The sequence below is a fragment of the Chlamydomonas reinhardtii genome, chromosome 3, assembly GCF_000002595.2.
Source record: "Chlamydomonas reinhardtii strain CC-503 cw92 mt+ chromosome 3, whole genome shotgun sequence".
Classification (NCBI taxonomy): Eukaryota; Viridiplantae; Chlorophyta; class Chlorophyceae; order Chlamydomonadales; family Chlamydomonadaceae; genus Chlamydomonas; species Chlamydomonas reinhardtii.
In genome coordinates this window covers 817,495-844,742 of record NC_057006.1, presented here as the reverse complement: position 1 = coordinate 844,742, position 27,248 = coordinate 817,495, and the positions used below count along the sequence as shown (strand labels likewise).

Below are 27,248 nucleotides of genomic sequence, written 5' to 3'. Positions count from 1 at the left end.
CGCTGGTACGCGATGCCGCGGACAGCTTCGGTGAGTTCGGTCGCGCCAGGGCTCGCGCAGTTAGAACATGCGAGACATATTATAGCATAACTTGTTAGTTACAATGCGACGACAAGCGGCGCAGCGGCTTGTCGCGGCCTTGTTCGCTCTACTTGCGCTTCTATTTGGAGTTCTGATTGTGAGCGCGCACGCTCAAGCTGCAGCTGGAGCTGATGTCAGCGAGTCAGTTCCGAATCTCTTAAGCCTTGCGGGGATCGCCAGGGCATGGCGGGAGTTCTGGGCTATTGTGGGGCCGGGTGGCAAGCTACACCCTGCATATTTCCTAGAGCACAAGGGGCACCTGGTTATCGAGGCTGCGCTCATCGTGGTCATCGTTTACCTAGCTCTACAGCATTCCTTCAAGGTGCATCCGCGCGCTGAGGACCCGCTGACCGACAAGGCAAGTGTTGCTGGCTTACTTTCAGCAGTCGGGGAAACGGCATGGTCTGGGGTACGGTCCTGGGGAAGAAGGCAGCCGCCCAGCGGGCCGCGTCGTCACAACCGGGCTGGCTGGGGTGGTGTGGAGGTGCCGACGTCCACTCGGATTTCCACCCTTCCCCGCTCCCAGTCCCTCGCGCTTGGACTCTGCCAAGCGGCTAGCACAGCGGGGAGTGCAAACTACCCGTGTGTTGACTCGGGTGTTTGGGCAGTTTCTTACTAGGTCAGGCATGGCAGCATTCGTGCCGGCAAGGGGCTTGCTCACGGTGTGGCGTGCTGCATGTTGAATTGCAACAGGAGATTGACCAACTATGCAAGGAGTGGACACCGGAGCCGCTAGTGCCCACGCTCCCGGAATCGGAGCGCATTGAGCCCACCGTCATTACTGGGTGAGGCAGGCGACGTGCAGGGGTCTGCACGCTGACCCGGCCCGCTGGCCCGGCATGGTGGCGCCACGGTCCACGCCGAGGGGCTCTTTCTGAAGCTGCGACTATGGCGCCACTGGACGGGCTGGGTGCCGGTGCCATACGCGATGGCTGCCAGAGAGGGCGGCACCCATATTTCGTGTGCCACGTCATGAAATGGTAGCGCCGCCTGACGGGGGTGGGACGTAAAGGGTGCATGCGCCCCGCTGGCCAAACGCACGTTCCCGCAGCGCTGGCGGCCACAGGCACACCATGCAGTGACCGGCCCGGCAGCGCCGACTCAACCGCCCTCCCATGCTCACCCTGCACACGCCGCGCGCAGGATCGATGGGCCGTACGTGTACGTGCAGGGCCGCAAGGAGAAGGTGCTGCAGATGGCTGCCAGCAACTACCTGGGCATGGCGGCAGACAAGGAGGCCAAGGACGTGAGCGTGGCGGCGGTGGACAAGTACGGCGTGGGCAGCTGCGGCCCGCGCGGCTTCTACGGCACCATCGACGTGCACCTGGAGGTGGGGCAGGGGAGGTGGGGCAGGGGGCGGCGGGATGGGCTGGGGTGGGGCTCAGAGGGCGCGTGCAGGTGGCAAGGAAATTGAGGCGGCGGGACACGCAGAGGAGGGATACGCCGCCTTCCAGGGCTGCCATCTGGCTTGGACTTGAGAGAGCATGGCGAACTTGGCGGAGACCCGCTGGGATTTTGATATGCCTTCCAGACCTCCGCAATGAACCCCTGCTCGCGCTTCCTCACTCCTGACCAACCTGTCGTCCGTCATACTTTGGCAGCTGGAGGAGGAACTGGCGAAGTTCTACGGCACAGAGGCAGCCATTATCTACAGCTATGACGTTGCCACCGTCGCCTCCATCATCCCCGCCGTTACCAACCGCAAGGACATTATCGTGTGCGACGAGGTAGGTGGGGCGGAGTGGTGCGGACCTCAAAGTATGAGCAGGACGTGCAGCAAGTTGCTGGTGCGGTCGTCCGGCATGGCAGTCGCAGTTTCGTGCTTGTTGGAAGCACCCTTCACCTACCTGAGCACCTTTCCAACCCTTCCGCGTCTGCCCAAACCTACTTCCCGCAGTTCTGCAGCTACGCGGTGCAGGCGGGCTACACCGTGAGCCGTAGCCGGCTGCGCACCTTCAAGCACAACGACGTGGCGGACCTGGAGCGGGTCATCCAGGAGCTGGAGGCGGAGGAGAAGGCCAAGCGGTGGGTGAACTTCGACCGTCATTTAAACAGCATGGCAACTCTGCAAGCTGGGGTTCATGGTACCGGGACGCTGCCTAGGACATTGCTCTGGCGGGTGGCGGGGCTTGGGGACATGTGGGCACCAGCCGAGGCACCATGCCTTGCTCAAGGGCCGAACCCCTCCGCATCAAGCTATGGCAACAGGCCATAAACTTCCCGCTGTTTTTCATGGACCGCACATTGGTACACGCCACACAGGCGGCCGCTATGCCGCAAATTGATCATCGTGGAGGGCATCTACGCCAACTACGGCGACCTGGCGCCGCTGGACCGCATCGCACTCATCAAGGAGAAGTACAAGTGAGTTGAGATGGCGCTGCCGCTGCTGGTGTGCTGCTGGTGCAGGATGCGCTCGTGCGCGGAGCTGGGGCATGCTGGGACGGGGCGTGCTGTGGTGTGTCTCCACACGAAACGCAACGCTCAACGTGCTCTTGTGCTCGTGTGCACAGGTACCGGCTCATGGTGGATGAGTCGCACGCGTTCGGTGTGCTGGGCGCCACCGGCCGCGGTGCATGCGAGCACTTTGGCCTCAAGCCGGAGCAGGTAGGCGGGGTACGGCGGCGACGGGTGACCCGGCAAAATCATAAAAGGAATGGGCCCTGGGACCCTTTGTGTGCAGACCGGGGCCTTGGGCATGATGTGGGAGATGGCCCCGCGCCTTTTGCCTGGCGCCTGCTTATGTCCTCTCACAACCTTGAGTGGCATCTGCACCTAGTCGCACCTACGAGCGCTGCCCTACCCCACCTCCCCTCCCTCTCACCCACCCTCCCTCCCTCCAGGTGGACATCATCGCTGCCTCCATGAGCCATGCCATGGGCAGCGTGGGCGGCTTCTGCGTGGGCGACCGCACTATCGTGGATCACCAGCGGCTGTCCGGCTCCGGCTACTGCTTCTCCGCCTCGCTGCCGCCCTACCTGGCGGTCGCCGGCATCAACATGCTGCGCCGCCTGCGCGCCGGCACGACTCCATCGTCAGGGGGATCGTCGGGGCAGCAACAGGGCGACAAGGCGGGCTCGGGCGGGGCCGGCGAGGTGCTGCCCAAACTGCACTCCAAGATCCGCGCGTTCCGGACCGACCTCATGCGCGGCGTGCCGGGTGAGAGCGGGGAACGTGCAGCACGGCAGGAACTGATCCGCTGCGGGGCCCCTAGTCATCAACCCGCTATTGTCATGTGTTAGGACCGCCAGCCTCCGGCTTAGTTTGGCACACGGTGCCGTCACGTGTCCGTCCTTACTCCCCCCCCTCATAACCAATCCGATTGCGGCGCACTGCATGCTTGCGCACTCGGCACGCATGTTTTTTGAACCCCCCCCCCCTGAGCTAACTATGGATTTGCCCCCCGCCCCCGCTTCGTGCGTTTGTAACACCGCTATGCCCAGGCCTGAAGCTCTACGGCGGCGGCGTGCTGTCGCCAGTGCTGCACCTCCACGTGGCCAAGCCCGTCAGCGAGGCCGCCGACACCGCCGCACTGCGTCGCGTGGCGGAGCTCATGTTGACCAGTGGCTGTGGCGGCGGCGTGGGCGGCGTGCTTGTGGGCGTGCCCCAGTACGCCAGCATTGAGCACCGCCGGCCGCCGCCTAGCCTGGAGATCTTCGTGACACTGGGCTTGGGCGACAAGGAGCTGGGGCTGGCAGCGGGCGCGCTGCGAAAGGCGGCCAAGGAGGTGTTCAAGCAGTAGGCAGAAAAGTCTTGCTGTGAGCGTGCGGTATAGAATGCGGGTGCCAAAGCACGAGTGATGAATGCGGCTTGTAAGAGCGTGTTGGCCTCGCATCGGGTCAGGATGAGCAGTAGATAGCTCGCTAAGGGGCGGGAGCTCTGGATTGGGTGCGTTATGGGTCTGCGGACAAGGGATTCCGTGCTGGGCGTTGATGGGTGCACAACAAACTTGCAGACGCACTTGTGGCTTAGCGTCGGGGGCCCGCGCTCTAGAACATGGCGACAAACATGGGTATTGACGTGCTTGAACATGGGTGTGCGATGGGACAGTGGTAAGGCAGGTTGGTGAAGTCCCAAACCCCAGCAGAGGGCAGGCTGAGGAGCGGGGACGTGACGTCAACTCCGGAACCAACATCCGGCACCATCCCCTGTCCGGCACGCGCTGGTGGAGATGCTGCTGGGGCACAAGCGCCCTGCATCGCTGCAGACTGGCAGCGGCGGCGGCGGCGGCGGCAGCAGCGGGGGCACGTGCGCGCATCTTGGTAGCGGAGGGGGCGGGAAAGGCCACGTGGAGGAGGAGCGCGCAGCTGCGCAGCGCCGCCCAAGAAGCGGCGCAAGCGCGCAGGCTGAGGAGCCGGCTGGTGTCTAGGTAGCGGTCCGCGGTGGGGCTGGCAGGGCATGCGTAGCGGCATGACAAGTAGTGCGGCTGTTGACAACTGTACTGCGTCTGGCTACGGTTGGCTCTGCTGTGGCATCGCGATTGCTAGGCACCTGGTTTGGCTATGTGCCTGTGGAAACCGACCCCGGCTATGTCCGGGCGATGAGGTTGCTCGGCCTCAGACTGTGGAGGGGCTCAGCCCCTTTTCCCGTGACCGGGGAACACTTGTCGCCCTTGACAGCCTCGTCTAGACGGGGCGGTTACCGCAGTTCCCAGGGGCTGGGCAGTGGGCACACAGCCGAGTCCATCGACACCAGTCGCATCTGACACGTGGACATGTCCGAGGTGGCGTACTCCATGAGTCCATGTGGCTGTGCCCTGATTGATTTGCTGCTGCTCTGCCCCCTTGGATTGCGCGTGTCGCCAACGTTATAGGTGTCTGGAGGACAGGAAAAGTGTTGCTCGCGTCCTGCGACAGCTGGGGGCAGAGAACGCACGCACACCTGCGCACACACAGCACGCCAGCACTCGTGCCTGTATGTTCCCCTGACACAGGCCAATCCACGCAAGTTTCGCTTCTTCTAAAAGAAGAGATGTCTTGTGCGAGCCGAGGAGTTCACGTGGCTGCGGCGAGCTTGATGCTGGCGGCTGGGCGACGGGCGAAGGTGCCGGCCTGGGATCGTCATGTCATACCCTCATTGGCTACACCTGTCAACAACAAGAAATTTCGACTGTCGGCAGCCACGGCAGATTCACATACACGAAGCACAATTAAACTCATATGGACACAGCCCACCCCTCCTAGGACGATACAAGCGAGAGGGACTGGAGAGACTTTTCGCCATGGAGGCTCTCCTGGATTTCAACAAGCCCATAGATGTGGGCTTGCTCGATGCAGCTGTTAGTGCCTCGATGACATCGGTGGCGGGGGGCGAAGCGCAGGTGAGAGCGCGCATGACAACAATCGCTTTCGCGCGCGCCTTTCCGTCTGTCCAGATCCTGCGTGAGCTAATGCGGGCGCTTGCTTACAGAGAGCTGCCGCGGAAAAGCTGCTTCTCGAGTTTCAGGAGCACCCGCAAGCCTGGACGCGCGTTGACACGATTCTGGAGGTGTCGCAGAACCAGCCCACCAAGTACTTCGCGCTGCAGGTGACACAACATCTTTCGGGGTCGATGGGGGCTACATATGGATAGCACTCGAGCTGACCAGCCGTTCGCTCGCAGATCCTCGAGAACGTAATTCGTTTCAAGTGGGGAGCGCTGCCGCTGGAGCAGCGTGATGGAATCAAGAACTACCTTTCAAACCTCATTATCCGGTTCTCCCAGACCGAGGAGCTGCTCCGCAAGGAGAGCACCTTCGTCAACAAGCTCAACATCTTGCTGGTCCAAATTCTGAAGCACGACTGGCCGGCGCGCTGGAAGAGCTTTATCCCCGACCTCGTAGCAGCTTCCCGCACCAGCGAGACGCTGTGCGAAAACAGCATGAAAATTCTCAAGCTTCTCAGCGAGGAGGTGTTCGACTTCGCCCGACTGGACCTCACGCAGGCCAAAACGAAGGAGCTCAAGCAAACGCTCACGATGGAATTCAAAGCTATCCACGAGCTGTGCGTGTTCGTGCTGAACAACACGCGCAAGCCTGAGCTCATTCGGGCCACGCTGGAGACGCTCAGCGTGTTCCTGACCTGGGTGCCGCTGGGCTACATCTTCGAGGGGAACCTGCTGGAGATGCTGCTGCAGCTGTTTCCCCAGGCGCCCTTTCGCAACGTGGCGCTGCAGTGCCTGACAGAGGTGGGAAGGCAGCACAAGCCAGCCAGGGGCGGCCGGGGAAGGGGGGGGGCAGGTATGAAAGGTGTCGACACGTCTACGCTTCGATTCCTGCCGGGGGTCCATTCGCCGCGGTACCACAATTCCCCACCCAGTGTCCTCAGATTTTGGTTTGTCTCCCGCGTGTACCCCTCCAGGTCGGCTCCCTGCAGATGGCGACGGAGTTCAACCCGCACTTCGCCAAGTTTTACACCTACTTCATGCAGCAGCTGCTCATGGTGGTGCCGCCCAGCGTCAACATCCCGGAGGCGTATGAGAAGGGCACGGACGACCAGCAGAAGTTCGTGCAGAACCTGGCGCTGTTCTTCACCAGCTTCTTCAAGGTGAGTAGAGAAGCGAACTCAGCAGCAAGGGTCACAAGGGCACAGGGATATTCGGCTAAAGGCAGGGTCCTCTGCGGTTTTGTGGGTTTTGGGTTTGGGCGCCCTGCCGTATGGGTCAAGAAGGACTATGTATGCCATGGCTACTGGTTGCGCTGCCGGCAAGGGCTCTTGCTGGCCGCGCAACCATTGACGGAGCTGCGGAGAGCTGTAGCACGAGTGCAGCGCGTGGTGGGCTGCGGAGGAGCGTTGGGGAGTCATGCCGGCAGCAGCAGGAGGCGTAGCAGGAATGCCAGCTCGGCATGGGGGCACTGCATGCAGCTGCTGTGCGTGCCCAGGCAAGCATAGTTGCTGAGCACCCTGCTGGAGGAGGGAGATGGGCGGGGGCAGGTGATGCTTGCAGAGGGGTTCATGCGGCCGGATGCAGCAGCTGGTCCGGCCTCATGTCCCCGACATGTGGCAGCCCCAGCGCCGTGGCTGGTTCGGGGGTTGCACCACAGGCATGGACTGGGGGTAACAGGACGGTCCGGGCCGCAGGGGTCTATGTGAGGCTGGTGAGGGGGCGGAATCTCAGACCGGCCACGTAGGAGTATGTGCCTCACGTGGCGGTCCTGCCAGTTGCGCAGAGCGCTGGCAGGCTCGCAGGAGGAGCCTTGTTTCTACCGGTCAACCATTCGTGGGCTGTTTACGGCGATGCCCGGAGGAAGCGCGGTGCCGCACAGGACTGCGTTTCCTTCCTGGGGACTCAGCAAAGACCGGCGGAGCCGAGCAGCAGCTGGGCTGATGCGGGGTGGGTAGTGTGCATGCGTGGGGCGGGGGTGCGGGCAGAGCACTCGCTGCAGTTCTGCAGAAACGGGTAGCAGCCGTGCACAGCAGGGCAGGGGCAGCACCACAGCAAGGCGGTGGGCGGCTGCTGGCGAGGGGCGCCTGCGACGCGCCAGGGGCAAGCACCAGTTTGCCCCTGTCGCGGGCGCGTGCCGACTCTGGGCATGTGGCAGCTCTGCACAGGCTCAGCAGCCCCGCGTTCGTTCATTCGATGGGCGGCGCATGGAGCTTGCGGTCTACACACTCACGGGTTTCCGTGCTTCGTGCGCTGTGCGACTGCCGGTGCTCCTGCTGCAGGCGCACATCGGCATCCTGGAGACGCCGGAGACGCAGCAGCAGCTGCTGGCGGGGCTGGACTACCTGGTCAACATCTCGTACGTGGACAACACCGAGGTCTTCAAGACCTGCCTGGACTACTGGTGAGCGCGGGGAGGGGCGTGGTGGTCAGTCGATATGTTCAGGGGGCATGTGGGACAAGTGGTGAAGAGGGTACACGGCCCGGCTGATGGCCTTCCGGCAGCTGCGTGTGGGCCCTGCCGAAACGAAGCGGGTGGCATTGCTGGCATGGGTAAGGCAAAATAATATTGTGTTGTGGTTCTGTCTTGCAGGAACTTCTTCGTGCCGGACATCTACACCTCCTCCTGCTCCGCCACGGACCCGGCGGGCGTGACGTTCATGTTCGCGCCGCCCACCACGGTGGGCCTGCCGCCGGCCCAGGGCCGCAAGCTGCTGTACCGGCCCGTGCTGTCCAAGCTGCGGCAGCTTATGATCTGCCGCATGGCCAAGCCCGAGGAGGTGCGTGCGTGCTGGCAGTAGGGCCGGGGAAACAGTACCAAGCTCAATTCAACCGATGCCGAGAGCCCGTATGGTGCTTTGAGTGCTAGGCCGAGGTGTCGCTATCGGGGGAGGGGGGGTCCAAGGGGCGGTTGAGCCACGGGAATTAGGAGGCCTCGTGTGCGCGCGCGTAACGCGGTGGCATATCCAGCAACGGTTGACGTCATTTGCAAACACCAAAACGGCATGGGTGCAAACGCAGGTGATCGTGGTGGAGGACGAGAACGGCAACATTGTGCGCGAGACGATGAAGGACAACGACGTTCTGGCGCAGTACAAGTCCATGCGCGAGACGCTGGTGTACCTGTGCCACCTGGATTACGACGACACGGAGCAGCAGATGCTGGAGAAGCTGCGCATGCAGGTCAGCCGCGCCGGGGGGCTTGGGGTTGGATGGTGTTGACTTGCGGCTGCTGGACAAGGGCGGGTGGGTTGCACCAACACGGAGGGGACACGGAAAGTGCCCGTCCTGCAAGGTCCACCAGGATGGCACTATGTATGACACGTACACGTCGACTCGAAAGGCATGTGAACTTGGTTACTGACGCTTCCGTGTCCTCGCAACCCTGTATGCTGCGGCTCCCTTCACAAACCCCCTGGGACACCACAGCAGCTCGCGGGCGCCAAGTGGACCTGGGGCGCGCTCAACACGCTGTGCTGGGCCATCGGCTCAATCGCCGGCTCCATGGCTGACGAGCAGGAGAACCGCTTCCTGGTCACTGTCATCCGCGACCTGCTCAACCTGTGCGAGGTGACGCGCGGCAAGGACAACAAGGCCGTCATCGCCTCCAACATCATGTGAGCAGGCCGGCTAAGCGGCTTGAGGCTGCTGGGTTTGGTGTTACCACCAGGAGGAGCATAAGAGCCTGAACAGCGAGCGGCTCCACGGATTGTGCGGCTGTGGTGGCCCGAGGATGTGATGCCTCAGGAGCGTGTGTGAACTATGTTCAATACGCATGTCTGTGTCTGACGCCTCCCGCCCCTGTGTGCGCCCCGCCCATGTCCTTGTAGGTACGTGGTGGGCCAGTACCCCAAGTTCCTGCGCGCCCACTGGAAGTTCCTGAAGACCGTGGTCAACAAGCTGTTCGAGTTCATGCACGAGACGCACCCCGGCGTGCAGGTGTGCGCGTGTATTCGGATGTGGTCACCAATCCATTGTATGTGATGTCAAGGGGATTGGCATGAGGGCGTGGCCAGGAATCACTGGCTGCAACAACTACTATAGCCGCCCACAGGCGTCCTGACGCCCGCCCGCCTGCCCGCCCCGTTTCTTCACTTGCACCCCACCCCAATAAATCATGAATGTAACCCCACCCACCCATCCACACAGGACATGGCCTGCGACACGTTCCTCAAGATCTGCAACAAGTGCCGGCGCAAGTTTGTGGTGCTGCAGGTGCAGGAGCGCGAGCCCTTCATCTGTGAGCTGCTGACGGCGCTGACGGACACGATCCAGGACCTGCAGCCGCACCAGATCCACACCTTCTACGAGGCGGTGGGCCTCATGATCGGCGCCGAGAGCGACCCCGTCAAGCGCGACGACTACCTGGTGAGTGGTGGTGAGGGGACAGACGGGGCGTGCGTGGGGAAATACGGCAAGGAAACGCGCGCGCACCGATCTGTATTGGCATGAGAGGACATATGGCGCATGCGGGGATCCGGGAGTGATCGGCCGGAAGGTCAGCATGCGGGGTCCAGCGGACAGTGAGCGCATACCACGGCAGCGGGGGCACCGACATGATGCACCTCACGCACTGACAATTTTTTTGTGTCTGTGCTTGCTCCCGACGGCCCTGCGCAGCACCGGCTTATGGGTCCCCCCAACACCACGTGGAGCCAGATCCTGGCGCAGGCGCGCGCCAACCCCGAGGTGCTCAAGCAGCAGGAGGTGGTCAAGTCCATCCAGAACGTGCTGCAGACCAACGTGTCGGTGTGCTCCAGCCTGGGGCAGCCCTTCCTGGTGCAGTTCAACGTCATCTTCGCGGACATGCTGCAGGTGCGGGGAGCAGGGGCTGGGCTTCAGGCGTGTCATAGAGAGACTGTGCGAGCCGAGGTCGTCGTGCGTGTGTGCTGGAGTCTCAAGGAATGCTCAGCACGTGTCAATACCGCGCCTGCTGCACACACACACACACACACACACACACACACACACACACACACACACACTTTCACCACACCACGCTCACCACCTCACATAGGTGTACAAGCTGTACTCGGAGCTGATCAGCCAGGCCATCGCCACGGGCGGCGCCAACGCGGCGCGCACCACGTTCGTCAAGTACATGCGCTCGGTGAAGAAGGTGGCGCTCAAGCTGATTGAGACGTTTGTGGACAAGTGCGACGACCCGCAGCTGCTGGCCAGCCAGTACCTGCCGGCCATGATGGACCCGCTGCTGGGAGACTACGCCCGCAGCGTGCCGGACGCACGGTGGGTCGTGGTGGGAGCACTCGTCGCTTGGGGAGTTGGGGTTCGACTGCCGTGGAAGGTCGGGACTTGGACCGTCGTTCACCTGGAGAACCATGAGCCAGCCCTGACGGTGCTCGACACCTTGTCCAGCTCTGCCTGTGTCAGCTACCGTACAGCGCGTGGCAGACGTCTTGACACCTGTGCTTTAACACGTGTCCAACCCATGCCGTCCGCTCTTTGCCCCGCAGCGACGCCGAGGTGCTGAGTCTCATGGCTGCCATCATCAACAAGCTGCGCCAACTGATGGAGCCCGAGGTGCCGCGCGTGTTCGAGGCGCTGTTCGAGTGCACGCTCACCATGATCACGCGCAACTTCGAGGACTACCCCGAGCACCGCCTGCAGTTCTTCGCGCTGCTGCACTCCATCGTCAACTCATGCTTCAAGTGAGCGCTGGCTGCTGTCGCACGATTGCTGCTGCGCCATCGCCCTTGCACTGCAAATCCTTCTGTTAGGCTAGGCTGGGCAGCCATGGCTGCATCCCAACCGCATTGCTTGACATCGGCGCACTGCCCAACATGCCATCCCTGACCCACCACCCGCCTGCCCGCTCCTCCATTTCTTTGCAGCACGCTGTTCCTGATGAGCGCGGCGCAGCTGAAGCTGGTGATCGACTCGATTGTGTGGGCGTTCCGGCACACGGAGCGCAACGTGGCGGAGACGGGCCTGGCGCTGCTGCACGACCTGCTGGTGCAATTCGCCGGCTCTGAGTACGCGACGCAGTTCCACCAGACCTACTACCTGCACCTGCTCAACGAGATCCTGGCCGTCATGACGGGTAAGCGGCCGGGGGGCTAGGGCTAGGGCTACAGCACGGCAGACTAGGAGCTGTAGCGGCGCTGACAGGAAACACTGCAAGTGCTTAGCAGGGTGTTGCGATGCGTCTCGAGCGGCTCGTCTGGTGGCTGGGCGCTGATGCCTGACGCGGTTATGCCTGTGCCCGCGTGTCTTACTGCAGACTCCTTCCACAAGCCCGGCTTCAAGAGCCAGGCGCGCATCCTGCACCACCTGTTCACTATCCTGGACGCCAACGTGGTTAAGGCGCCGCTGTGGGACGTGGCCGCCAAGGGGCCCGGCGCCTTCCCCAACAACGCCGCCTTCGTGCGCGTGCACGTCATCGGCCTGCTGTCGACCTCCTTCCCCAACCTCACGCAGCCGCAGGTGCTTGCGCTCGTGTGTGGGGCATAGGGATGGGTAAAATCGTGTGCTTGTGTCGCGAGCAGCCAGCACGTACTTGTGGCGTGTCCCATAGCACCTCGCCCCGGCCTAATGCCTTGCGTGTCTCTCGCAATGCGATGCCTACCTGCAGGTGACTGCCTGCGTGTCGGGCATGTTCGAGTACAAGGACTTTTCGGCCTTCAAGCACCACCTGCGCGACTTCCTGGTGCAGACCAAGCAGTTCGCCAGCCAGGTGCGGGTGTGCACGTGCGCCGCAGCATATATGTAATCCATGCCTGCAAGTTATTCAGGCCCCAGTGTATCATGCCAGCAACACGACACCTCGCCGAACGCCGTTGCCGTGCCTTGCCCTGCGCAGGACAATGCGGACCTGTTTGCGGAGGACGTGGAGAAGACGGTGGTGGAGCAGCGCGAGCAGCGGCAGCGCGTCATGGCCAACATCCCGGGCATGATCCCGCAGGTCGGTGCGGCTGCGCCCGGCGTCGGTTGTGCAACGTATGCGTGCGGGGGTGATGTCACTTTAATGCCGCACCGCGTCCACCAAAATGGGGGTTCTGTGACAGCACACATGCTCGATCCCTGGCTGACATGACGTTCATCCACCATCTTTACCTGGCGTGGCCTTGCAGGCTGAGACCATGGCCGCGGAGGACATGAACGACTCCTAGGCATCACACGCCGGGCGACAGCCTTTGCCGGCTGCGCGCGAGATCGATTGCCGTCGGTCGGCGCATGACGATTGCTGAGTAAACATCTGGCGCCTGTTGGGTCTCCGCACGGGTCTCAGCCGTGTGCAGGGGCCCCCGGGGCCAGAGCATGGACTTGCAACCCCCGGGAAGTTCATGGACTCTCAGTTGTGCGTATGCGGCAGCCGTAGTCATTGAGGCTATGGTAGCTGCGGCACGGCCGGGGTCGTGGACGGCAGGGATAGTTCGTTCGACTGTACAGCATGTAGTTTTGACACACACTCAACGGCTCGACTGGCAAGATGGGTACACGGGAACGAGTCCTTGGGGCCAGGTAGTACCATATGCAATGAAGTCCGCCGGCATTGCTCAATCATTCTCGGCGATGCGCTGGCGGCTTCCTTGATCATTGGTTGGGATATGCGCGACTGGCGTTGTTCAAGGTCAAGCTTACATCTTGTATGGGGATAGGGGATAGGTTGCGATAGTGTTGTGAGGACAGGCAAGCACTGCCAGGCAGGTGCCGGGCTTGGTAGGGTTGATGCCAGTAGCATAGGTTAAGCATGAAAAAGTGCACGCGTGTTCAGGTGTGTTGGGGGTACACAATCCGCAGTTCAAGTAGGGGCTCGTTGCTTCACGTGTTGGCAGGATATGAGGCTGCTGCACGGCGCTGCCGCTGTCCGGTTGACTTGGGTGAGAGCATTGGGTGTCTGCTCGTGACGAAGGATGAGCCGAGTAGCCCAAGGTAGTCGGAGCCTGGGCGAATCCACAGAAGCAACCCGGTGCAGTCGCGTGCGCGCGGATGCACAGGGCTGCTCATTCAATGCGAATGCGATGATGGAGCGGAGGACCAACGAAATTGGCCCGTGGAGCTGAGCGATGGTATTTTCAGTATGCCCGTATAAACTTGCGGCCGGAGGATCCTGCGGGGCCCGCCGGCCGCAGAGATGGGCCATGAAGGCACACACACCGATCGAGCTTGCCTGTCTGCGGCACATGCGGGTGGTCAAGCTCGGTCCTATTGCGGATTGATGAATACAGAGGAGTGAGTGTGGTGGCGATGTGGATGCGGAGTGAGGGGAATTCGACACCGATTCGCGTGCGTGGCTAGGACTTCGCCGTGGCTAGCTGCGTGCGCGAACCGGTGTCTCCAAAGGTTGATGTTTGCACTCGTGTGAACCAACTGACGGGCACGACCACAAGGTACGGCCCCACAATTGCTGCTGGAGTGAAGGTCACAGCTCGAGGCTCTCGCCTGGGTTGAATCAGTAGCTTCACTTCTGCCTCGGGTCCTATCGGCTGGTCTAGCTCGTAGGGTGTGTGACTGGGGCGGCACTGCGGATACGAACTGGAGGGTGCAATTTCGGCTGATCCCGCCTGTGTGTGTATGCTGTGCTAGTGCCTGGCGCAACCCAACGGACAGGGATAGGCCGACAGGATGCGAGAGGATTTGGACCAGCATGTTGTAATCCAACTCTAAAGTGGTCTTGTGCCTTCACCTAAACCTACTGGACCTCTGTACACGTCTGTACACGCTAGAACTGCACATAAGGCTCGCCCAGGCTCGAGTCCAATAATCTGCTCTCATGAATCACCACCGCCAGCCACACAGCAGTGCAGATGTAACCAGCACTTGGCCTGAGTGAGCGAGTATCAACGCTAACCGCAGCCTCTCAGCACACTTTACGAGCGGCACCAGTGAGTACCATGAGCAGCGATGCCCATAGCTATCTTGTAGATGCGTGGAGGGCCACGGCGTCTACACGGCGTAGATGAACCTACCGCGCCAACCACCCCGCTGCGGGTAACTGGCCATTTCAAGCCATGTGCAAGCTTACATCAAGCCCCACACTCCAGCTCCAGCACCGTATCTCCCAGCCTCCCATCAGCTCAGTTGGCTGCGCCACCACGTGCCTTGACGGGTTCAGTTCTCACACGGATTGCCGGATTCCACTGCTAGCAACCCTCTGTCCCGTGCGGGTCCAGGCCGCTACCACTGGTTGGTAGAGAAGCTCTGCCGCCGTCTATGGAACCATTCCGGGGCCCTACCCGCCCGTAGCCGGCACCCCGGGCGCTGATACCCTCCTGCTCCTGCCTGCACCCCTGCAAGCACCACGGGTTCACGGCGGCGCTGCCCGCCTGCAAGAACCACCCCCGGGGCGCGCTACCTCCATGTGGCGCTACCCCTTCTTGGCTGCCTCCAGGAAGGCCTGGCGCTGCATGACCGCCGGCTCCAGCTTGATCATGAAGGTGGTGATGGGCCGCGGCCGGTCCTTGTGAGACACGAAGTGCGCCGTCACCCTGCGGCACGGCGTACACAGAAACAGGAGGAAAGGACGAAGGGCAGGATGAAGGGGTTGAGCAACTGGACAGCTTGTGAGCTGGTGCGACAGGTGGGTGGACAGTCCGGGGCAGTTCGCGAACACTCGAAGTCAGAGTGAGGTGAAACCAGCCACGCGAGCACGTCGGCATGCGCAGGCGCGCTCATTCATGAGCCGCTCCTTAACCCACCCACTCCAGCGTCATTGCCCATCCCATCCCCGCCGCCTCTCGCCCCTGGCCCCCGGAGTCCGCGCTGCCACCGCTACGGCTTCGCGTGGGCCTGCGTCTGACCAGACCCTTTACATTCCAGTCCAGCGCACTCTGGGTTGGTCCCCGTAACCCCCGCCACCACGCCCTGCTGCTCCACCACGCCACCGGGCCCCTCACCGCGAGGGGAATCCGGCGCTGTCCAGCATGCCGCGCATCATGCCCGCCGCCAGTGTGCCCGGGTTGAAGGGCTCGTAGGAGCGCGGCACGGAGATGTAGCGGCTCACCATCAGGTCGTAGTCGCGGATGTAGTACTCGTCGTCGGCCTGGGAAGGGGGATGGATGGAGGGTGGAAGGAGGGAAGGGTAATCCATATCAATCCCAAGTGCTGGGACTGTCCCCTCTGTAACATCCGCATTCATATCAATCCCAAGTAAAACTGGGGAAGGAGTCATGGGAAGGGAAGGCGGGTCTGTGTGTATGTGTGGGAGGAGATGGAGCTGTTGGCTTTCCCATAACGAGGACTTGAATTCACGCTGTACGTCGAGAGGCGGTGAGTCGATGAGAGCATGAAGTAGAGGTGTGAGGGCGGGCATGGAGGGAGCGAGCGGGGCCGTGGTCGGGGGCGAGACTGGCCACGACACAAAGTGGCGCGCCTCTACCGCACCTCACAGGTTGCCCCCCATACAGCCCCCGCAAGCCAGCAGCTCAGGCTGTTGACAGAGCACAATGCTCTGACGCCCGACCCTTATTGCCTCCGCCCCATCCGCCATGCGGCACGGCCCCCCGCATCCGCGCACGTCCCAACCTGCCCAAGCCCGCGCCTCGCTACCCCCGCCTTGCAGCCCCGCAGCCCGACCGCCACGCCATGCCACGCCGCGGCACCCCACCCCATGCCACGCCACGCCACGCACGTTGGCTGCCTGTTGCAGGTCATCCGCGGTCTTGCCAAACAGGTACTGCCAGGCGGGGCCGTGGATGAAGCGGAGTATGTCCAGCACATCCGTCTTGCGCCGCAGGGACTGAAGGAGGAGGAGCAGGAGGAGCCGGGGGTCAGGTGTAGGATGTGCTTAGGTGATGGGGCGCTGGAGTGCGTGTTGCAGCGCCAGCGTAGCTAGTTGCTTTCGAGGTACCGCATGGGGCATACCATGTACGTGTCTGAGGGCTACCGTGTTACCGCAACCGTACCCCAGCATGTCCCCACCGCCCCCGTCAGAAGTCCATTTGCAGCTGTTTCGCATTGGCAGCGACGGAAGCACTGTCGCCTCGCGACGCTCCCGCATACCCACTGTCATGGCATGCACGCCGCGCGCTGCTCCATCCTTCGTCGGCCGGCCCTGCCTCCCACAGCGCCTCTCTCTGCCTCCTGCTCACCTTCTCCCGGTACGACAGCAGCTCCAGCACCCGCACACCCACGTCGTAGCCCACCCGCTCCAACCTGTCGGTGCAGGTAAGTGAGTTGGTGCTCAGACATGTGTGTGCCCGTGCCCAAGGCAATTGACCGCACCCACTCGGCCGCTGTCACTGTCACAGCCCAGCGACTGACCTCTCTTCGAGCTCAGTAATGCTGTTTGCCCGGTCCACGAGATATTGGATGTACTCGCTGAACAGGTACGCAAACGCACTCAAGCTTACGGTGGGCACCTGCGTGTGTTCGCCCAGGCAAGGCAAATGTTTTTCTCCGGTCGCGACAGCTGCCGCACCGAAGCTGTGACACTTGCCTCTGCCTTATTCTTGGTAAGAGGCCTGTCCACGATGTTGAGCTGCTGGTGTTTTGCGCGCGACATCTTTGGCAGGCCTCACTGTCAGCTATCGACACAGCTGCGCTCTATCGATTCATTGATACAAACTTCAACTTGATGGAAATTGAAGGTTGCTGTTACAGTGTAAGGTGCTCTGTAACAAAGCGCTTGTGTGCAAGCAGGCAACAGGCAACAGTATGTGGGAATGATAATACTTCAATGTGTGCGAGGCCTCGGGGTGTGTGGGGTAAAGGGATGCTGGCAAGGAGCGGGTGTGTGTGTGCGCAAGGAGTCTGGGAGTCTGCATCCCAGAGGCTGCCCCGAGCACTTGCGGCACCTTAAGGACGCGTGTCGCTTGGCTGTGACCGCTCCGAGTCGTGATAGCGCTCAAGGCAGGCGAGGTCAAGCACAGGGTAAACGATAGCCTTTGAATGAGTGCCTGAACAACGGTGGGGGCTGTGGGAGGCGAGGCCGGGGCCCCGCGCGGAAAGTACTTGCCGACACGAAACCGTTCGTAGAATTATTCAGATGCAAAATATCAGCGCTGGCGTATGCACGTGGCGCGCAATAATAGAATTGGAGGACCCGGGTGCGGCACTAACACCGACCCGCGACGTCCACGCGCTTGTCGGGCACACCCGGAGCTACAATTGCTGTCGCATCATTCTCACGTTTTGCCGCTTGCTTGTTCATTCATTTGGGCAGCTATACCTCAAAGGCAAATCAGAACACGTACATGCAGTACCGGTTTCCTATAGAAATGATGTGGAGAAAGCTTCCGCAAGACGGCTCTGTACCCATCGATCGCTCCAGTCACAGCATCACCGTTATCGGCAATAAGGTGCGAGCAGATAGGGTTGACCAGCGAGGGCAGCGCTGTTGGGCGGCAAAAGCATCCTTGTCCAGATTTGTACATCTTTTGACCCCGGCCTTCTAACCCCGTTGCCAGGTCTACCTGTTCGGTGGCGAGCACGACCCCCGCGTGCCTGTGGGCAATGAGCTGTATGAGTATGACATGGCGACGGGCACCTGGCGGGTGGTGGAGGCCAAGGGGGAGGCGCCCCCGCCCCGTGTGGCACACGCAGCTGCGGCGGTGGGGAGCACCTTGTACGTCTTCGGCGGCAGGTGGGTAACCGGGCAAGGCGCATGCCAGTTAACACTGGATCAGCCCTGGGTCGCATGTGTCGTTGCCATGCGCGCGTGCTGGGCTACGTGCGCCTGGGCTGTACTGCGCTCGTGTCCAAGAAGATACCGCACCACTGCCCTCGCTTACATGTTTGCCCCAAGCCTCCAAGTGTGCATTTCCATTTTCAACACCTCACTTACCACTCCCACTCACAGGAACGGCCTGGAGATGGGCGAGGGCGCCTCCAACCAGCTGCACGCCTTCGACACCGCCACCGCCACTTGGCGCCTGCTGGCCACCAGCGGCCCCGCCCCGGCGGAGCGCTCCTACCACACCATGACCTCAATGGGCAACAAGCTGTACGTGTTTGGCGGCTGCGGCGAGAAGGTACGATGCTGTAATGTGCACTCAACATTATTCATTTCCGCTCTCAAAAACATGCTCCCTCCTGTTGCATTTGCGCCACTCGCAAGTCCCCTTCCTCCGGTCTCCGTGCATGCAGCACCTGCATTGTGCCGTATCCGTGTCCCCGTCCCCATGCTCTTCCTTCCTCCACCCACCCACCCGCCCACCCGCCCCCAGGGCCGCTTGAACGACCTGCACCAGTTCGACACCACCACCAACACCTGGAGCCCCCTGGCCGTGCCCTCGGCGGAGGCGGTGCCGGGCCGTGGCGGCAGGTGCGGCACATGCGCGATGACAGTGAGGGGTGCAGCCGAGGCTGGGCATGGGCTGACAACACAGCTCAAGATGATGCTGCCAAATTCGCCAGGACGCACATACCGGCCACGCGTGTTGAAGGCCATGTGTGCAACTGTGCGGTTAACTATCCCCGCTTACTTGCGTGTTCCCTCGTGCTGCGGCTCCGCAGCTGCCTACTGCCGGGCGCGGTGGGCGGCGGCAAGCCGCCTCAGCTGTACGTGGTGGCTGGTTTCTGCGGCCGGGAGCTGGACGACATGCACGTGTACAGGCGAGCGGGGTTGGGGTTGCGTGTTTGGGCACCGGGAAAAAAGGGACAGTGGGGTTGGGTTGGGTTGGGGGAATTGCATGCGTGTCTGCCTGCCTGCAGTGCACGCGGGGCCCTGCTTGCACAACACACGTGCCTTACAGGCCCTGTGCCCGTCTTTATTGAAACTGTGTGTTGCACCGCTCACTCTCCCCACAGCATCCCTGACAACACCTGGTGCGGCAGCAGCTGCCCCTCCTGCCACTCGCCCGCGCATGAGCACGAGCACAACAACAGCCATGGCCACCAGCACGGCGGTGCGGGCGGCGGCAAGCTGTCGGCCCGCAGTGTGTTCGGCGCGGGCGTGCACGAGTGTGGCCAGTCCGGCTGCGAGCACGCCGGCGCGGTGCTGGTGTACGGCGGCGAGGTGGACCCCTCCGACAAGGTGCGTGAATGTGTGTGTGTGTGTGTGTGTGTGTGTGTGTGTGTGTGTGTGTGTGTGTGTGTGTGTGTGTGTGTGTGTGTGTGTGTGTGTGTGTGTGTGTGTGTGTGTGTGTGTGTGTGTGTGTATGTTTTAACGAATGCATGGACAGGGGTGTTCCTGGGGGGCTTCGCACCCCCTCCCCCTGAATCGCTGCGCGCGGGGGTCTCAGCCCAGACAACCCGGGGTCGGTGACGCGTTGAACTTTCCAAACAGTACCAAGCCGGATACCCGACGAGCCAGGTCTAGGCCTAGCCACGCGCGCGCGTGTTAGGAGAGCGCGAGGCGCGTGTGGGGGTGTGTACGTGTTGTTGCCGTACTGTCTTGTGCCAGGACGTGCTACAGCACGGACTGGGCGGGATGCACGGCAGCACGGGCTGGTCAGAACGCTGGCCTGTACCACTCGCACCGTCTGCCATCTGCCATCAGCCAAAAGTAATGTCGAAGTCGTTAGGATCCTGATCTCGGCCCCGACACCCCGACCACCCAACCCCAGGGCCACGACGGCGCGGGCGACTTCTGCGCCAGCCTTATGGAGTACGGCGCCGCGGCGGCAGCTGGCAGCTGGCGCCCGCTGGAGGCCGGCGGCGAGTCGCCGGGCCCGCGCGGCTGGTTCGCCGCCGCAACCACCCCCGACGGCCGCCTGCTTCTGCACGGCGGCCTGGACGGAAACAACCAGCGCCTGGGGGACATGTTTGTGCTGGACGTGCACGCGGCCGCGTAGGTGTGGAACAGAAGATGGAGGCGGCTCAGATTGTGGATGGGGATGTGGATGTATTGGCCGGGGGTTAGTTGGTGTGCGGGAGGAGTTAGGTGTACGCCGGAATGTGCGCAGTGGCGGAGGAGCAGGTGCATGGGTAATGGTGGGCCCTTTTTGGGCTGAGCCCCCTGAGCGAAGCGATCCAGGGGGGGCGAAGCCCCCCAGGATTGCCCCTGTCCGTGCGCGCGGCCACTTGACAGCAACCGGCACGCGGACAACCCCCCACCCCACCCCGGCCCCGTGGAGCTGTTCCCCGCTCTACTACTCCTGCCCGCAGCGCCTCTTGATGATCACTAGCAGAGGCACGGCTAGCCATGGTTCACAATCACCAGCAACAGAACATCCCGACAAGGTGTGCCACATACGGTGATCACCCATGAAAAAGGCTGTGACACCTTGGTGTTCCCTGGCGGTGCGGTCATGACTCATGAGGGATGACGCTGGCTGTTGGCAGGCTGCTGGAAGGGGAAAGAGAAAGGTAAGCTTCTGACGCCCTCTCTGATGATGGGCAAGCGGGGCGCAGGCCAGGGAGGTGGGAACGATAAATGGAAGTGACAATGCGACATCCGTGGATAGGTGTACATACTGGTCTGCGTACGCATTAGTTCCGCAACACTTGTCATTATACGTGTACGTACCAGCTACACTGGCACCATCTCAAACCCCTGAGCCTTCCTACGTGTTCGGCACAACCGGGCCATTATATCCATGTCGAACAACCTTTTGGAATCTTAGAGGGGGGTTATGGGCTCTTCCCCTTGACCCCTGTATCGTATACGCACAGCCCGTCAGCACTGTCAGCGGGCTGATTGGAGCCCCGGAGCAGTCGTATGCGATATGCCGGTGCACTGTAACGACGGGAAACTCGCGTCTCGGCGCGTCTCAGCGCGTCCGAGCGCGTCAGGATGCGTCAGGGGGCGTCTGGCCGCGTATCGTGACGCGAGTGCTGAGACGCGAACAGTGACGCGAACTACTTTGAAGGGGACCCATACCGTGGTGCGCACGGTGTTTTACACTAGCCTATACTGCTATTGCGACAAATGTAGCCTTGCCCGGCAGTATGTGGGCTGTCATGGGCAGATTGGCCCCTGCACCCTGCTGCACCTGCGCCTGCTGCCGCCAGCCCCTGCACCCCTGGCCCTGCACCCGGGCGGGCTGCCAGCCCCGCCCCTGCCCCGTCGCCCCAACCAACCTTTAGGCGCAGTTCAGCCAGCCTGCGCCAGCCAGCCGATATGTGCCGATACTGCTTACAACAAGCCTATAAGCCTAGATACAGTAAGCAAAGGCATTGGCACAGGCGAGCATCAGTGACACCGGTGCAATCGGTCGCCCACCACCAAGTGTTTGCCCCTTGCCTCGTTTGACCTCTATTCTCTTGTAAACATAAACATGACTGACGAACTCATGAATCACTCATGATACGTCTGCCAACGGGCCTTGTTCCGTTGGTGGCGGCCTGGGGCCTTCAGAGCGCGCTTCACAGCGGGCTTGTATGGCTCCAGGCCGACCAACCCACCTCAGCGCTTACTGCGCACGTAGTGCTGTCAATGTTAACATTCGTGTTAGTGCTGGCGGCTCTGGCAACGGTTCACCTGAGCTTTGCTCCTCGCGCTATCAGCCAAAGTTCACAAACGGAAGAGCTACAAATCTTCATTAGGCTTCCTTCAGGGCAACTCGTCCGGAGGGGTGGTATGGGGTACCGATCCTACCGATCCTCTGGTCACCCCCGGATAGACCGACTTGCTATCCTATGTGCCGCGACCTCCAATCCCAATCCCTGAGGTCCGGGTTCCAATCCTCGCCGTTCCTATCCCAATCCCTGAAAGCCTGGTTCCAATCCTCGCCGTTCCTATCCCAATCCCTGAAAGCCTGGTTCCAATCCCTGCCGTCCCAAACCCAATCCCTCAATACCAGGTTCTAATCCCTGCCGTCCCAAACCCAATCCTTCCTCCACGGCGCCAAGTCGTTTTCCCTCGTTGCCAAACCTCCAGTCACTGACACGATAGGTTTCACGCCGCACCCACCTCCGCACAAGCTCCGCTCCAGTCTCCCCCCCCCTCCCCCACGGCAAAGTCCCCGCGGCCCGGGTCCTGGTCGCACGGGCGCGGTCTTCCGGGCGTTCGAGTCAGCTGGTCAGAACGTGTCAGAAGCAGGTCTGGACGTCTTCTGCTCCTTTCGCTTTACAGCTGACAATTGTCACTAATACTAACGATACCAATAAATACAATATTTGGACATTATTATCGGCGTCTACAGCGTTTGCGTCAGTGTCGGCGTGTGCTAAGCAGTTTTGTTCCCTGCCTGTTCTCCCTTTCCAGACCTTGATATGGATACAGCGATCTGCATTGCAGCTGCTGTGTTCCTCTAGGCATCACGTCCCCCACCCCCGGCCAAAATGGAGAAGTGCGCCAATGGTTCACTTCCTGGGGCGAGCACTAATAGTCCTGTCCTTGGTCTCCAGCAAGCATGGGCGTGCACTGCAGCTTAATGCCGCTTTGAACCACTTCAAGTTGGCTCGTTTCCAAGGACTTGCCCAAATTGTTTGTGCGAGAGCCCCGGCAAATGCGCGGGCTTCGCTTGCTTACGTTAGGATATCGTGTGGTTAGTCAGGAGTGGGGAGTGGTGCATTCAGCCGGTGCATTAGTGCCGATTGTGAACCCGTCACGAACCGTGTTGACTTGCAAGGGCCCCGGTGGGGTCGGTGGGGTTCGGGGGCGGCACGGGTGGTGAGGGGCGGAGTGGGGCGGGTACCAGGGGCGCCGAGTGTGCACTGCGCTCCAGGTCCCCCTATCCGAAACCCTAAGGACAGACCCGTATCAGCCTTGCAGCGGTATCAGGACCCAATCCTCAAAAGTGGTGTTCCAATCCCTGGCCAGTCAAACCCAATCCTCAAGTGCTGGGTCCAATCCTACTCTGGCCAATCCAATCCACGGAGGGGTGACCGGCGGCGGGACCAATCCTATACCCCATACCACCCCTCTGACTCGTCACGTTCGTGGGACCTGTCGATGCCACTGTGGGCTCTGTCTTCGACTTTATCGCTTCCACGACCCTCTTCCATCTAGATAACAGCCGGATATGGCGCTTGGTCGCGCGCGGCGGCGACACGATGCTGGAGCGTTCGACCGTGCTGGCATGTGAACGAGGCGGAAACAGCAGTTCTGCATGTGTTGTTGGCCAATCACCGCAAACCGGAACTAACACCTGCCTAGAAGCACCAGGTTGTGCGCTCGCTGTAGTGAGGGCGAGCGGCATGGTTTGCTTACGTGTGATGCGTATGCTGAGATTTGCTGACGTGAAGGAGAGCACGGTCTACATAGCAAAGCTGATGTGCGTACGACTTGGGTAGCATGGATCAACCTACGGTACTTGAGCTTGCTGTCTGAAAGAGATTTGGACTAGACGTACGACACCACTGATAGATGCGGAATGCTACACAGCGTGTGCAAGGTGCTCACACCGATGCTGACGGCAGATAACATCCACACACGCTCGGCAGAGCGCGGCAGTGAGCGCGTGCGTGCACGGCGCGAGCCGGAGTCTGCTGTATGTAACATTTGGGTTCACCGGTTGCCTGGCGTCTCACGCACTTACTACGGCAGAGCGTGCATGTGCCGCTTCCAAACCAGCCACAGGCGCTGCAAATGCCACCGCAGTCAGTGGTCGCCTCACCGTCATGCCACACCTCCACCACCTCCTCCACTCCTCCGCCTCGCCCTCTGCGGCCAAAGCAACTGACAGCAGCGGCAGTACCGACAGCAGCCCACTTGTCTGTACCCTTGACGTGTGCATGTGCCACGCGCGTTTCCGCTGCCTGCCTGCCTGCGCGCCATTTCCACCTCCACCACCTCCACCGCTAGCCACCCGGCGCTCCCATGCTCCCATTCACTCCCTCCTGTGCCTGCCCAGCCCACACGCTCCATGCCCCGCCTCGCCCAGCCCGCCACTGCAGATGCTATGGCCGCATCGTGTTACGGCGGCGTTCACGTTGCGGCCGCTGTGGCTGCTGCGGTTGCTGCGGAGGCTGCGGCTGCGTCCCCGCACCGGCCGCGTCCTTCATGCCTACGCCCGCCGCCGCCCCAGCCGCCGCTCCCCGCTGCCGCTCGGCGCGGCCCAGCTCCCCACGTCGCGTCCCCTGTAGCAGCCGCGCCATGAACTCCTGCGCCCCGGCGGTCATCGGCACCGCTGCCCCCGCGCGCCACTGCAGCAGCTCCAAGACACGGGGCACGGCCGGCGCCTCCAGCCGGCTCGTGGGCCCTGCCGCGCTGCCCTGCAGCAGCTGCAGCGCAGCGGCGGCATCCTCCTCCCGCTGCTGCTGCTCCGGCGGCCCTGCCCGTGCCAGCAGCGGCCTGGCCCGCTGCAGCAACTCCTCCTCCGTGCGGCTGGCCTCGGGGCTGGGCCACGGGCTGGGCCAGGGACTGGGCGAGGCGCCAGTGCTGGTGGAGGCTGCCGACGCGGCGGCGTCGGACGGAATATTGCCCGTCGTTAATGTCGGGCGAGATGCTTGCCTGCCGCGCCTACCGTGCCAGCAAGGACGCCAGCTCCTCGCAAGGACGCCAGCTCCTGCCGTGCCAGCAAGGACGCCAGCAGGAGGACGAGGAGGAGGAGCGGCAGTCGCCGCCCTATGAAGTCGGTCAGCTGCTTCGGTCTCCTGCGCGCGCAGCTGCAGCCGCATGTTGGGGCGCTGCTGCGCCGCCGCCTGCAGCCGCTGCCCCCGCAGCAGCAGCAGGTTGAACACGTGTGTGTACACGTGTACAGCACGCAGCAGGTAGCCGCGCAACCCCGCCTGCTCAGTCTCCGTCAGGCTGCGGCAGACGTCCATGGCGAAGCCAGCTTGCAGCAGGCCGCGCACCGGGCCGCGTCCACGCCTTCGCCGCTCTGCCGCTGCAGGCTCTCCAGCAGCGCGGTCAGCTGCCCGTCCAGCCGGGGAACCACCTGCACCTCGGCTTTGCCGGCCGCGGCCGCTTTGCGCAGCACCTTGGGCAGCTCACCCAGCGGCCTGCAGGACGCTGCCTGCACACCGGACAGGAGGCGCTCGCCGGAGCGGTCGCGTGACTCCAGAGCGCGGGACTGCAGCCTGCCCGGCAGCCACGCCTGGAGGTCCGCCATGGAAGCCGCAACTCCAGGATACACCAGGTCGCTGAAGGCAGCAGCAGCGCCGCCACCGCCGCCGCCGCCGCCGCCCGCATCAGCCGAGGCGGCGCCTGCACTGGCGCCCGCCTTGCCCGCCTCGGCCACCGCGTCCGGCGGCACGGCAGCGGCGCGCTGCTGCGCCGCCTTGACCTGCGACCGCGTGCTGACGGACGGGCGCGGCTGTGGCTTGGCGGAGGAGCTGGAGGCCACAGCAGTAGCAGTGGCGGCGGCGGCGGCGGCCGCACGCGGCGGCGCGGCCGCGCTCTGCTCGCTGCACCGCCGTCACCGGCTCCGCCATTTTGAACATACAATTGCAGCATCACGTCGCGGTCAAGGCTCTTGGGCCCGAACGCGCAGGTGACCGCCACGGCGTCCACCAGGGCGATGCCCTGGACTGCTTGCGGCAACAGCCGGCTCGCCTTCTCTTGGGCGCGCTGCTGGGCCTGCACGGCAGCGGCCGCGGCGGCCTGGGCCTGCTCAGCCGCCTCGCGCTGCTTGCTGGCTGCGTCGGCCACGGCAGCCTGCGCGGCAGCCACTGCGACCGCAGGCGCAGGTGCAGGTGCAGGCGCGGAGGATGGAGGAGCCGGCGGCAGCGGGCCTCCGCATGCCAGCACATGGCCTGGTGCCGGCTGCGGCCTTTGCCGCGGGCTTGCCGACTGCCTTGGGCTGCTTCTGCAGCTGGGCGGCGGCGGCGGCGAGTGCTGCGCACCGGCGACGTGGTGTTGGTGATGATGCTGGTGCAGCTGTTCATCCTGGCGGCTGACTGGTACATGCTGTCAGTGCAGCTGCAGGCGAACGCCGGTGGGGGCCCGCTGCTGGATGCGGCGACCAGGGCCGCCGCCGACCTGGCCGCCGACAATGCCCACAAAGAGGCCGCCCTAAAGGCGCGCAGGGAGCAGGTGTCGGATGCCAAGGCGCTGGGGAAAGCGACGAAGGCCGCCCGCCAGGCTGCCTGGTACAGGGCGGTGGTGCTGGGCAAGCGGCATGACGCGCTGTCTGTGGCGGCGGAGCTGGTGGAGGCCATCCTGGCCTACCTGGAGGCGCTGGAGGCCGGCGACGTGAAGCCGCAGCTGGTCCTTATCGTGGCCGGCCGCCAAGCCAAATGACGTTCGCCTGCAGCTGCACTGACAGCATGTACCAGGCAGCCGCCAGGATGAACAGCTGTTCCAGCATCATCACGAACACCACGTCGCCGGTGTGCTCAGCCTCGGAATGGCAGCCAGCAGCAGCGCCGGCAGCGGCCGGGGCGCCGCATGACGCAGCCTGGCCGCTGCAGCGTCGCCGTGCGGCCGGCCAGCACGCCCAGCGAGACCAGGAAGTTGTTGGGCTGCCGGCATACCACCACAGGCGGCGGCAGCAGTGGCGGCAGCAGTGGCGGCGGGCAGCAGGCAGGTAGCGGGAAGGTGGCGGGGCGGGGCGGGGGGCATAGGCACAGGCACAGCAAGTGGAGGTGAGTCGGGGGCACCACGTGCTCAGCAGGCGGCCCGGGGCCGCGGCCGCACTGTCCCCGCAGCCCAGCACGTGGCCGGGAGAGGTGAGCCCTGTCAGCCCAGCCATACCCAGAGCCCGCCCCGCGCGTCCCACCGCCTGCCTGCCCCACCTCAAGGTCGAGGTGCAGCACGCCCGCGCTGTCCATGACCAGCGCGATCACGAGCACCTGGGTGACGGCGCGCATGACCCAGCTGACCAGGTCTGCGGGCAGTCCCGGGCGCGTGGCCCAGTCCGGCTGCGGCTCGACGAAGTGCAGCTCCACCAGCTTGTCCATCAGCTCGTCCAGGGTGCAGTGCAGGCGCGGACTCACCTGCAGCGGGGCAGAGCGGGCCACTTGGCGGCACAGCGGGACAGCAGGAGCGCCGCGGGTCACAAAACGAAGGGCACAGGACGGCAACAAGGGGCACAGAATAGAAAGCCAGCTAGCAGGAGAGACGCAACACACACACA

General features: G+C 62.9%; 5 protein-coding genes across 5 annotated transcripts in view; 3 read left to right on the top strand and 2 right to left on the bottom strand.

The window, feature by feature from the left end:
- The first annotated feature begins 69 nt into the window (after nucleotides 1-69).
- On the top strand, nucleotides 70-4,915 carry CHLRE_03g146507v5 (uncharacterized protein). Its single transcript, XM_043060458.1, has 9 exons — nucleotides 70-439; nucleotides 775-866; nucleotides 1,225-1,411; nucleotides 1,683-1,808; nucleotides 1,979-2,106; nucleotides 2,344-2,445; nucleotides 2,595-2,688; nucleotides 2,925-3,240; nucleotides 3,525-4,915. Exons 1-9 carry the CDS (start codon nucleotides 104-106, stop codon nucleotides 3,821-3,823), a joined length of 1,680 nt encoding a protein of 559 aa, XP_042925587.1. The 5' UTR covers nucleotides 70-103; the 3' UTR covers nucleotides 3,824-4,915.
- A 274-nt stretch (nucleotides 4,916-5,189) lies between these two features.
- CHLRE_03g146487v5 (uncharacterized protein) lies at nucleotides 5,190-14,071 on the top strand. The gene is made up of 18 exons (XM_001695542.2): nucleotides 5,190-5,401; nucleotides 5,491-5,607; nucleotides 5,683-6,246; nucleotides 6,420-6,605; nucleotides 7,725-7,846; nucleotides 8,036-8,222; nucleotides 8,464-8,625; nucleotides 8,872-9,059; nucleotides 9,273-9,381; nucleotides 9,592-9,810; nucleotides 10,063-10,257; nucleotides 10,460-10,689; nucleotides 10,917-11,111; nucleotides 11,295-11,503; nucleotides 11,684-11,886; nucleotides 12,035-12,136; nucleotides 12,263-12,364; nucleotides 12,534-14,071. The coding sequence occupies exons 1-18, from the start codon at nucleotides 5,303-5,305 to the stop codon at nucleotides 12,570-12,572; spliced, it is 3,228 nt and encodes a 1,075-aa protein (XP_001695594.1). The 5' UTR covers nucleotides 5,190-5,302; the 3' UTR covers nucleotides 12,573-14,071.
- Nucleotides 14,072-14,077: 6 nt separating this feature from the next.
- CHLRE_03g146467v5 (uncharacterized protein) lies at nucleotides 14,078-17,369 on the bottom strand. Its single transcript, XM_043060457.1, has 6 exons — nucleotides 16,841-17,369; nucleotides 16,666-16,763; nucleotides 16,494-16,557; nucleotides 16,034-16,141; nucleotides 15,300-15,445; nucleotides 14,078-14,891 (listed from the first exon to the last, which is right to left on the bottom strand). The coding sequence occupies exons 1-6, from the start codon at nucleotides 16,904-16,906 to the stop codon at nucleotides 14,771-14,773; spliced, it is 603 nt and encodes a 200-aa protein (XP_042925586.1). The 5' UTR covers nucleotides 16,907-17,369; the 3' UTR covers nucleotides 14,078-14,770.
- A 160-nt stretch (nucleotides 17,370-17,529) lies between these two features.
- CHLRE_03g146447v5 (uncharacterized protein) lies at nucleotides 17,530-21,205 on the top strand. The gene is made up of 7 exons (XM_043060456.1): nucleotides 17,530-17,702; nucleotides 17,811-17,986; nucleotides 18,203-18,374; nucleotides 18,570-18,667; nucleotides 18,859-18,957; nucleotides 19,153-19,378; nucleotides 19,911-21,205. The coding sequence occupies exons 1-7, from the start codon at nucleotides 17,622-17,624 to the stop codon at nucleotides 20,136-20,138; spliced, it is 1,080 nt and encodes a 359-aa protein (XP_042925585.1). The 5' UTR covers nucleotides 17,530-17,621; the 3' UTR covers nucleotides 20,139-21,205.
- Nucleotides 21,206-21,409: 204 nt separating this feature from the next.
- Nucleotides 21,410-27,248, bottom strand: part of CHLRE_03g146427v5 (uncharacterized protein) — a 9,260-nt gene continuing 3,421 nt past the window's right edge. Inside the window, exons 5-8 of the mRNA XM_043060455.1 lie at nucleotides 26,908-27,108; nucleotides 25,617-26,008; nucleotides 25,027-25,506; nucleotides 21,410-24,979 (exon numbers count right to left, since the gene is read on the bottom strand). Of these exons, the coding sequence (XP_042925584.1) occupies nucleotides 24,130-24,979; nucleotides 25,027-25,506; nucleotides 25,617-26,008; nucleotides 26,908-27,108 (1,923 nt within the window). The 3' untranslated portion in view covers nucleotides 21,410-24,129. The remainder of the gene's footprint in view (nucleotides 24,980-25,026; nucleotides 25,507-25,616; nucleotides 26,009-26,907; nucleotides 27,109-27,248) is intronic.

Bases quoted from the DNA above. Each gene is read 5' to 3' on its own strand.
- CHLRE_03g146467v5 (XM_043060457.1), bottom strand. From the start codon at position 16,906: ATGTCGCGCGCAAAACACCAGCAGCTCAACATCGTGGACAGGCCTCTT. The intron at 16,764-16,840 runs GCAAGTGTCACA...GAACACACGCAG, and splicing joins TTACCAAGAATAAGGCAGAG to GTGCCCACCGTAAGCTTGAG. The intron at 15,446-16,033 runs GTGCGTGGCGTG...CCCCCTTCCCAG, and splicing joins ACCTGCAACAGGCAGCCAAC to GCCGACGACGAGTACTACAT.
- CHLRE_03g146487v5 (XM_001695542.2), top strand. From the start codon at position 5,303: ATGGAGGCTCTCCTGGATTTCAACAAGCCCATAGATGTGGGCTTGCTC. The intron at 6,606-7,724 runs GTGAGTAGAGAA...CTCCTGCTGCAG, and splicing joins TCTTCACCAGCTTCTTCAAG to GCGCACATCGGCATCCTGGA. The intron at 10,258-10,459 runs GTGCGGGGAGCA...CACCTCACATAG, and splicing joins TCTTCGCGGACATGCTGCAG to GTGTACAAGCTGTACTCGGA.
- CHLRE_03g146507v5 (XM_043060458.1), top strand. From the start codon at position 104: ATGCGACGACAAGCGGCGCAGCGGCTTGTCGCGGCCTTGTTCGCTCTA. The intron at 440-774 runs GCAAGTGTTGCT...GAATTGCAACAG, and splicing joins AGGACCCGCTGACCGACAAG to GAGATTGACCAACTATGCAA. The intron at 2,446-2,594 runs GTGAGTTGAGAT...TCGTGTGCACAG, and splicing joins CTCATCAAGGAGAAGTACAA to GTACCGGCTCATGGTGGATG.
- CHLRE_03g146447v5 (XM_043060456.1), top strand. From the start codon at position 17,622: ATGATGTGGAGAAAGCTTCCGCAAGACGGCTCTGTACCCATCGATCGC. The intron at 17,987-18,202 runs GTGGGTAACCGG...TCCCACTCACAG, and splicing joins TTGTACGTCTTCGGCGGCAG to GAACGGCCTGGAGATGGGCG. The intron at 18,958-19,152 runs GCGAGCGGGGTT...CTCTCCCCACAG, and splicing joins GACGACATGCACGTGTACAG to CATCCCTGACAACACCTGGT.